The 10,850-nt window shown below is 40.4% G+C and overlaps 1 protein-coding gene across 1 annotated transcript in view; it reads left to right on the forward strand.

The window, feature by feature from the left end:
• The window catches only part of LOC106875047 (succinate--CoA ligase [GDP-forming] subunit beta, mitochondrial), a 64,827-nt gene that overhangs the window by 36,298 nt on the left and 17,679 nt on the right, over window positions 1-10,850 (forward strand). The window contains exons 4-8 of the mRNA XM_014923008.2: window positions 1,862-1,952; window positions 5,838-5,990; window positions 7,113-7,202; window positions 7,556-7,652; window positions 9,879-10,040. Coding sequence (XP_014778494.1) covers window positions 1,862-1,952; window positions 5,838-5,990; window positions 7,113-7,202; window positions 7,556-7,652; window positions 9,879-10,040 — 593 coding nt within the window. The remainder of the gene's footprint in view (window positions 1-1,861; window positions 1,953-5,837; window positions 5,991-7,112; window positions 7,203-7,555; window positions 7,653-9,878; window positions 10,041-10,850) is intronic.

Below are 10,850 nucleotides of genomic sequence, written 5' to 3' on the forward strand. Positions count from 1 at the left end.
CCCCTCTCTCTCTCATTCACTCCCTCCCAATGTGTTTTTAGAATCAATGATTTGGAATGGTCAGTTCTCTTCTAAAACAAATTATTAAGCAAGAAAGCTTTCTTCTTCTTCTTCTTCTTCTTCTTCTCCCCCTCTTCTTCTTCTTCCCCTCTTCTTCTTCCCCTCTTCTTCTTCTCCTCCCCCTCTTCTTTTTCTTCTTCTTCTTCTCCTCCTCTTGGATTCACATGAAGTTTTAGGAGAATGTTAAAAACTTAAGACAGTTCTATTTGTCGAAACTGCCTTTCTCCATTGTTTTTGGTGAAGTGAAAATTAATTAGTAATTAAGGAAAGTTTGGAAGTTAGTAATCATTGGTAATCAACTGAAATGAATATTAATTAATAAACAAAGGACATCCAGTATTTATTGGTAGCTGCAGTAGCTTAATAATCATTAGTAAATAAAGTCATCATCACCATTTTCCAATGTCCATCGGTTGGATGGTTTGATGTGGCCTGATGGGGCCAAGGGTTGCATCTGACCCCATTTCTTGTGTATTGTTTCTATGGCTGGTTGCCCTTCTTAAGACCATCCCCTTTTCAGTGTGCACTGTGGGCTTCTTTTTATGGCACCAGCACCAGTGAGGTCACCATGCAGCATGCAAGACTTAACATCCCCTTTGTCTGAGTGGGATTACTGTAGAGAGGTGGGGTAGCTTTGTGCTATGAGACAAGGGGTTAAAATGTAAGAGAAGGGATCAGAACAGAACAGGTTTCTTGCTGTTAAAGAGCTACACAACTATGCGTGTTATTGATGTGAGGGCTGAATACTTCCTACTTGCCTTATGAACTCTTTTCATTTTCACCACACATTGAATTAGACTACAGTGTGATGGTAGGAACCATTCTCTTATGGTACAAGTTAAGCACCTTTCATATGGACCCAATGCTGCTATTATATGAATTTCTGACCCAGTCATGACAAAAGACGATAAAATTGTTTGTCTGCCAGGGTCTACTCCTTTGAGCCACATACTTCTGCACATCTCTCCTTCAAATCTAATGCCAACTGCTGAAGTACCCACTCTGCACACATTTTACGACACCCCAAGCCTAGTAGAAAGCGTAAAGTGATTGTTGGGTTCATCATATACATTGTTGTGAAGGCATGTGGCTTTGAGGTTAAGGATATTTGGCTCACAGTTATAAGATTGTGAGTTCGATTCCTGGTAGTGTGTTGTGTCCTTGGGCAAGATACTTTATTCCATTTTACTCTTGTTCCCTCACCTGGCAAAAAGTAGTCGTACCTGTAATTCAAAAAGGCCAACCTTGTCACATTCTGTGTCACACTGAATCACCATGAGAACTATGTTAAGGGCACACGTGTCTTAGGGAGTGCTCACCCACTTCCACGTTAATTTCATGAGCAGGATGGAACCCTCGTGATCATAACTAAAAGAGTTCCAGTTTTAGTATACTTGGTTACATGCAGTAGTGGACTGGCCGGGTTGCCAGTTTGCCCAATGGCAAGTGGGCCCCTGCGCCATTAGAATCCGTATATGGGGGCCCATGTTAGTATCTAAGGGGCTTGATAATTTTTTATTCACTCCTGGAAGAACGCATTATTTCAGCATGGCTGTGTTTGTAGACATTTGAAAAGAATGATTTTAACAAAACAAACAAAAATTAAATGATAGCATTGTCGTTTCCCCCTTGTAGTTGTAGGCAGTCCCTCTTGTAGTTGTGGGTGGGCCCCTTAGTCTCCCGGCAACCAATATTTTTAGACCCAGTTTGCCACTGGTTACATGTCTTACCTTTGACCATATTATCTGTTTAATAATTATTTATTTTAAATTAATGTCCAAATATATCCTTTTCATTGCAGTTTAAACAAAGTTGAGGAATTGGTTGGGAAAATGTTAGGTAATAACTTGGTCACCAAACAAACATCAACTTCAGGTGTAAAAGTTACTAAGGTGAGTATATCATTTTCACCTGTGATGCTAATTAATAATAACGTTGTTGATTGCCACCTGGCTAAAGTAGTGGCTTGGTTACTTCACTGCTATTATTCCATTACTACATTGCTGCCCTAGATGGAGCAATTTTTGTTGTGAAAATACAATGACAGTAAATTATGGATTGAATTTGTTTTACAATACCTCAGATCAGTTAATTCTTGCAATAAGGTATCAGAACATTCAATTGTCCTTAGTTGTGTTAACTTTTGAAACCACAAACATATATATACGTATATATCATCATCATCATCGTTTAACGTCCGCCTTCCATACTAGCATTGGTTGGACGATTTGACTGAGGACTGGTGGACCAGGAGGCGACACCAGGCTCCAATCTGATTTGGCAGAGTTTCTACAGCTGGATGCCAACCACTCCGAGAGTGTAGTGGGTGCTTTTAACTTGCCAGTCAGGTGGTACTGGCGATGGCCATGCTCAAAATGGTGTTTTTTACATGCCACCTGCACAGGAGCCAGTTCAGCGGCACTGGCAACGACCTTGCTCGAATGTTTTTTTCACGTGCCACCGGCATAAGTGCCAGTAAGGCGACGCTGGTAATAATCATGCTCAAATGGTGCCTTAGGAATGAGAACCCAGGTTTGAAATTTCCCCAAGACACCTGATAAAGGCTGGAGGGTATATCAGCCGAAACGTTGTATAAACAACAAACAAGATGAGGACAAATATCCGTCAAATGTAAATAATGTGAATAATGTGAATAATGACAAATGTATCTTACTTTTCTCTGGACAGTAAGATGTGACTTGAGATAGCTTGGCTGCTATTTCTAACAGATTCAGTGACCATGTAGTTGTAAGCATACTGCAAAGCATGTAAGGGATGTGTATTAAAGGGGTTTGCTCATTATTAGCATTTATAAGTTAAAAGGCAGCTTGTGGTTAAAGCAAGTACGTGAAGTCTTTAACAGTAAGTCTTTAATGTGGTTTGAGGAAGATTTAGCTGTCATTTCTACGGTTTTCAGAACCCTTCATTGATTTACAACCATAAGAGTGGTATCGTTGCCAGATTGAATGAAAACCAGTAGAGAGGGGTGTTAGAATACACGGAGCTAAGAGCTTTTAATGTGACGGAATCATCAAAGACTTGTAGCTTTAGGATTAGTGTCTTGGCATTAGAGAGAATATTGAAATGGAATTAAAGAATTATAGATTGGATTGGATTCTAAATGACTGAACAACTTAATTGGATATAAGCTTTAATTAAATCAATCAACCAATGCATATTTATTACACGCAAGTGTGATTAATTGGGTCAGTTGCCTGACTTTTTATAATGAGAGGTCAAATTAACGAGTAATTATCTTCTATTGATTTCAGAAGGTGGAGTAGGGGTAGGGGTTTGGCCTCGATTTGCTAAAAGCTTTTCTGAAATAGTTATCACTGGGAATTGAACCCATGTGGTCACTGTACTTCCTTGGAAACTCATTACTGTCTACTCAGTGTTGCTTAGCCAGCTAGAAAGAGCAGTAAAATTGCCCTCATATTGCATCTTACTATCTTGAATTGGAGAAGGGCATATTGGAGGATATGATGTTTTATGTCAGATAAACGATGGGATGGTCATTATTGGAATGTTTTTGATTATAAGTCTGCTCAGATTGGGCTAACCTGGGGATAATCATCATCATATAACATCTGGCTCCCATGCTGCCATGGGTTGGCTGGTTTGACAAGATCTGACAAGCCAACTCATGACATAATGCTCATCATCATCATCATCATTTAATGTCCACTTTCCATGCTGGCATGGGTTGGACGATTTGACTGAGGACTGGTGAACCAGATGGCTGCACCAGACTCCAATCTGATCTGGTAGAGTTTCTACAGCTGGATGCCCTTCCTAATGCCAACCACTCTGAGAGTGTAATGGGTGTTTTTACATGCCAGTCAGGCGGTACTGGCAACGGCCACGCTCAAAATGGTGTTTTTTACGTGCCACCTGCATAGGAGCCAGTTCAGCGGTACTGGCAATGACCTTGCTCGAATGTTTTCTAACGTGCCACCAGCACAAGTGCCAGTAAGGCGACACTGGTAACAATCACACTCAAATGGTGCTATTTACGTGCCACTGGCATGGAAGCCAAACAGCTGCTCTGGCAATGATCACGCTCGGATGGTGCTGTTAGCGCTCCACTGGCATAGGTGCCAGTCATCGAATTTGGTTCAATCACGATTTCGATCATCATCATGTAACATCTGACTCCCATGCTGCCATGGGTTGGCTGGTTTGACAAGATCTGAGAAGCCAACCCATGACATAATGCTCCAGTGTCCTAATTCGGCAAGGTTTCTATGGCTGGATGCTCTTCCTAATATGAACCACTTTACATTATGTACTCAGTGATCTTTTTTAATCCTGACAGCTGCACTTTTGAATGTTGGATCATAACTTGCAAGGCTAAGGGCCTATAGTGCCCCCTATAACTAAGGGGTCACTCGAATAGAAGAGAGAGTATACAATGATCCTGGGCAGGGTGATGAGGGAGGGTAAGTTAGATGATAGGAATAGAATTACAGTTGTGATAGGATTGTAGTGGAGAGAGTAACAGAATCATAGAGTAGTCACTAAATGAAAGCTAAAGAACAACATAGGCACCGATCTCACTTTGAGACTGATTAACTTGTTTAAGGAGAGTTTTTTAAATTATTTCCTGGTTTGTTCACTTTGCATAACATCTGTTTTTCCATGGTAGCATGGGTTAGATGGAAAGTAGTTACTGCAGGATTTTTACAGCCTGATGCTTTTCAAATAAGGGATATCTATTTTTTTTTATTGTAGAGGAATTTAAAAGCACAGAGCTAATGGATGATTTGTTGATTGGAAATCTCATTGCAGGTCAGCCACAAAGAGTGAGGTCATTATTTGTAGCCAAAGCCTAGTGTAGTTTGCAAGCATATACACACGTGTGTATGTATTTCTGTTCCTTCTTCTCCAACTGGGTCATCCTTGTATCTCTTCTACAACAAGGCACTTACCTCTATGCCTTTATCATTCTTTTAACCTCTCATCAACTGGCACAAAGCCACCTTCCTCAATACTTCCCCCCATTCAAGGGGACTTTATCTTGCAAGTTACTAGCACCCAGTACACTCTGTAAGGTAGTTGGTGTTAGGAAGGGCATCCAGCCATAGAAACAGTGTCAAAACAGACAATTGGGCTTGGCACAGTCCTCTGGTTTCCCGGCTCTTGTCAAACTGTCCAACCCATGTCAGCATGGAAAACAGACATTAAATGATGATGATGGTGTAATAAAGAAGAAAGTTGGATTTGGAGGATCAAATGGAACTTATTGCAAATGCTGCAGCTGAGGAACGGGTTATCGGCGCATATGTTAATCAAATCAATATTTAATTTAGCATGACTCCTCCTCTGAAAATTCAGGATACACAAACAGTAATATTTCCACTGTGGCAAATATAAATAAAAACAGGAGATGCGAGAGGTATCTGTATAGAGTTATGAAACAGCTGTAACCATACAGAAATATTAAATTTCCTTCTGCCTCTTATATCACTCAGTTCTTACACACACACACACACACACACATGCATGCACGCACGCACACATGCACGCACGCACGCACGCACACACACACACACCTATAGTGGGTTTCTTTCAGTTTTTGTCTACTGCTCAGCAGTTTGGCAAAAGAGACCAATAGAATAAGTACCAGGCTTTTTTTATTAAAAAAAAAGAAGGTACTGCCGTTGATTCAATTGATTAAAAATTGTTGAAGGCTGTGCCCCAGCATGGCCACATTGTGATGAGTGAAACGAGTAAAAGGTAAAAGATATAATGGTGCCTCCTTTTTCTTGTTGCAGGTAATGATTGCTGAAGCTTTGGATATTTCTCGTGAGGCCTACCTAGCAATCCTGATGGACAGAAAATACGGAGGACCTGTGATAGTCGGTAGCCCCTGTGGTGGCATGGACATTGAAGAGGTTGCTGCCAAATCACCCGAAGCCATTTTTACGGTAATTTAATATTGTTTTGTTTTCATTGGTTTCTTTTGTATTTTGTTTGCGTTGAACCCATACATCTTCAGCTTGTCTACACCACCACCACCATCATTTTTTTGGTATCCACTTTTCCATAATTTCATTGGACAGAAGGAATTTATTGAGGCAAATTTTTTACAGCTGGATGCCCGTCCTGTTGCCAACCCTCAACTATTTCCAAAGAAGGTAACATTTCCCCATGGCTGGACATGTTGCTCACAGAAGACTAGAAATCAACGACACCACCTCTATGACAGTGGCACTCATTTACAACTATCATATGATGTCATGTGAAGATATACACATACATTTATTACATATATATACATCTTATATATATATATATATATATCGTTGCCAGTACCGCCTGACTGGCCTTTGTGCTGGTGGCACGTAAAAGCACCCACTACACTCTCTGAGTGGTTGGCGTTAGGAAGGGCATCCAGCTGTAGAAACTCTGCCAGATCAGATTGGAGCCTGGTGTAGCCATCTGGTTTCACCAGTCCTCAGTCAAATCGTCCAACCCATGCTAGCATGGAAAGCGGACGTTAAACGACAACGACCACCGGCCCAAGTGCCAGTAAGGCTATGCTGGTAACGATCACGCTCAAATGGTGCTATTTACGTGCCACTGGCATGGAAGCCAGACAGCTGCTCTGGCAACGATCATGCTCGGACAGTACTCTCAGCGCTCCACTGGCACAGGTGCCATCACGATTTTGCTTTCACTTGCCCCAATGTAACTACTACTAAATGTGTTGAGTGCCTTTTCTTTCTTTTGACTGTTCAATTTCATTCACAAAGACAAAGTTGATCCAAGACAATGGTAAAAGACACATACCCCAAGAATTCCACACTGTGGGATTGAGACTGGAACCTGATCATATCATTAGAACACTGGACATTTCAGTATTTGTCCTGGCTGTTGACATTCTAAGTTCAAATCTCATTGAGGCCGAGTTCATCTTTCATCCTTCTGGGGTCAATCTAATAGGCTATGTCCCTGGACCATATTTGAAGTCCTGTGTCTTGTGTAATGTCTGTAAATTATATTTCGTATCAATAAGTAAGGGATGTCTGTTCTGTCTTATTTTTCAGGAACCAATCGATATCTTTACTGGGATTTCTAAGAAACAAGCTCTCAAGATGGCTTCCAACCTTGGTTTCAAAAGTAATTTGCATGAAGAAGTGAGCGATTACACTGATACTCTTTATATCATCACCATCACTAGTGTAACTCATCATCACTGTAACCATCATCATCATCATCATCATCATCATCACCATCACTATAGCCATCATCATTACCATCATCATCATTCACCATCCTAATCATCACCATCATCATCACCATCATTATCACCACCATTATCACAATGGCCATCATCACCATCACTACAGCCATCATCATCACCATCATCAACCATCCACATCATCACCATCATCACTATAGCCATCATCATCATCATCAATACCACCACCATTGCCACCCCTAAAATGTTATGTTTTGATCATTTAGCCAAGAATGTTCCTCGTTGCAGGCTGCCAACCAAATCTGCTGTTTGTACAACCTGTTTCAAAATGTCGATGCCACCCAAGTAGAGGTGAACCCTTTTGGGGAAACTAATGATGGCAAAGGTAAGTCAAGATGGTTGGTCAGTTGGTCAGTTGGTTGGTCAGTTGGTTGGGCTGGCCTGGGCAGAGTTGGGCAGTTTAAAGTCTAAATAACCTGTGGTTGTCTTGTTATTTATTGTTGATCGTTTGCCCTAATCAGCTTTTAAAGGTAGGGATATAGTAGATAAAACATTGTTCTTGAACCCTATGGACTAATAAGGGTCAGTTTCCCAGTTTCTGTGGCGTATATTATATATTTACACCCTGGACAGGACGCTGCTCGATTGCAGGATGACTCATTTTTGCCAGCTGAGTGGACTCCAGAACACAATGCGTCACCTAGTCTAGGAATTGAAACCACAATCTTATGATTACAACACTCCCCCTGAATAGGATGCTAGTCTGTCGCAGGGTTAATTTCCCAGTTTTTGCTGGGGCCTATTTACGGCTGAGTGGACTGGAACAACGTAAAATGGAGTGTTTTGCTGAAGAACACAATGCATTGCCCGGTCCAGGAATTGAAACCACAACCTTACAGTCATGAGTCCAAAACCCTAAGCACCAAGCCATGTTGCCTCCACGAGAACAGATATATAATCAAAGACTTTCTAGCTTGTTTTTTTAGTATATTAACACGTTGGCCCCCTGAGCCTCATTTTACGTTTTATCTCAGGGTCCCAACACAATATCTTAATTGAATTTGACACGAACAACATAATATTTTTACATTATGCCATGCAAGGATCACATAGGTAGTGTTGGATACAAAGGGTTGTGTGGTACCCTAGTTCATATCACATCCTAGATACCATACAACCTAGCCGTGGTCAATTTAAAATTTGGGAAATTTCTATTGGAAGATCTCGAAATCTTTTCAAAAACAACTATTTTGGTTTCCATGGCAAGTAAAATATTTTTCATTCCCTCCTGTTTCTATTGGAAAATCTACCAATTTTTTTCAAAAAAAAGCAATTTTTGTTTCAATGGCAAATAAAATTTTCTCAATACTCAATCTTTTGTTTTACCTCATTTTGTGGTGAAATCAGAAGAAAACGAAAAAAAAAAAAATGAAAAAAAAATCTATAAAAAATTGTTCTCTTGGTGTAACAAAAGCACAAATCAAAGCAATTGGAGCATTCCAGCTCTCGGAAAGCTCATAGGAAAGAAATTAAAAAAACGACCCACTGGTAGGTCGTGCAGGACTTGCTAACATACCACCACAACCCACCAGCAAGGACATATGGCAGCCAACATGTTAAGGGCCACATTGTCCAATCTAACTCTCATTTCTTCTTTTAAGACTAGAGAAGGTGAGTTAAGGAAAATTAGGTTGCTATTTTTAGCAGATCAACTGATTATACAGTGGCTCTTTCTTGGCTTTGGTGGCCTTCTGGTAAATATATTTGTTAGCAGACACATAGTAGTGATGTGTGGAAGGGGCAAATTGACTGGTGGAGGAGGAGACTGAAAATAGTCGCCATTCATTGAAATGATATGATTTTAGAAAATTACTATTTGTAAATCTCAAAACGAGAGATATTCAGCAACAGTACTTTGTAGTAAAGATTGTTTACCAACATAACATGGCAGTCCTGGTTTAGGATGAACATCTCTTGTGAGATTTAAAAATAGTAATTTTCTAATTTATAGATAAGTGACTAATTGTCATTTTGAAAACTATATATTTCGAACGGGAATTTGGCAGTGCCACCTCTAGGCGAACAATTATTCTGTGCTGATGAAGGGAAATAACCCAGAAATCGCGATAGACAGCTATTGTTTTGAGCTGAGTGGGGGTGCTAGATTCCCTTGTTTGAAAATATAAGGACGCAGATCATGTTGTATAGCCAGTAGGAGATGATGTCTCCTGGGGCTAAATTACAGTAACATTTGTCCTAAACTAGGACTGCCATGTTATGTTGGCAAACAATCTTTACTCCAATCGTATGATTCGTTTGCTATCTTCCATAAAAGCATGTCTGACCATTGAGCTACATATAGTTCAAAGGACTTAGGGTTGGTGACAGGAAGAGCATCTGGCTGTGGAAAAGTGTGCTTCAGCAAGTTTTGCCTGATCCATGCAAGCATGGAAAAGTGGATGTTAAAATGATGAGGATGATGATTGTTCACAGTTGCAAAGTGAACTTCTTAATCACACGGCTGTACCTAATTAAATTCTAATTTTTTGTTTCAAATTTTGAATGAATGTTTTAAAATCAAAAGAAATTTTATTTTTTTGTCTTGTTGCAGTTGTTTGTTTTGATGCTAAGATCAGTTTCGATGACAATGCTGTATTCCGCCAGAAGTCTATATTTGCAATGGAGGACACAACTGAACAAGATCCGAGAGAGGTCGAAGCTGCTAAATTTAACTTAAACTATATCGGCATGGATGGCAACATTGCCTGTCTTGGTAAGAGAGAGAGTTTCTTCTGTTCCTATCGCCTTCCTTAATCTTCTCCTTTGATCCTTTTGATACCAACCTACTCAAAACCATCCCTAGTTCATCATCATCATCATCATTCAGACATGATTAGTAATTTGAAATCAAGGAATGTAAAGAGTTCATATATAGATATAGATTATACATAAAATTTTGTGTGGCTGTGTGGTGAGACGTTTCTTTCCCAACCACATGGTCCTGGGTTCAGTCTCACTACATGACACCTTGGGCAAGTGTCTTCTGCTATAACCTCAGGCTGACCAAAGCCTTGTCAGTGGATTTGGTAGATAGAAAGTGAAAGAAGCTAATTTATACATACATACATATATATATATATGTATATATATATATATATGTATTTGTGTCTGTGTGTGTGTCTTTGTGTCTGTGCTTGTCTCCCACCATCATCTGACAACTGGTGTTGGTGTGTTTACATCGCTGTAACTTAGTGGTTTGGCAAAAGAGACTGATAGAATAAGTTGCCAAGCTTCGAAAAAAAAATAAATGCGGGAGTGGCAGTGTGGTAAGTAGCTTGCTTACCAACCACATGGTTCTGGGTTCAGTCCCATTGCGTGGCACCTTGGGCAAGTGTCTTCTACTATAGCCTCGGGCCTACCAAAGCCTTGTGAGTGGATTTGGTAGACGGAAACTGAAAGAAGCCCGTCATATTTCATCATCATCATCATCATCATCGTTTAACGTCCGCTTTCCATGCTAGCATGGGTTGGACGATTTGACTGAGGACTGGTGAAACCGGATGGCAACACCAGGCTCCAGTCT

Source organism: Octopus bimaculoides, chromosome 4 (assembly GCF_001194135.2).
Source record: "Octopus bimaculoides isolate UCB-OBI-ISO-001 chromosome 4, ASM119413v2, whole genome shotgun sequence".
NCBI classification, from domain to species: Eukaryota; Metazoa; Mollusca; class Cephalopoda; order Octopoda; family Octopodidae; genus Octopus; species Octopus bimaculoides.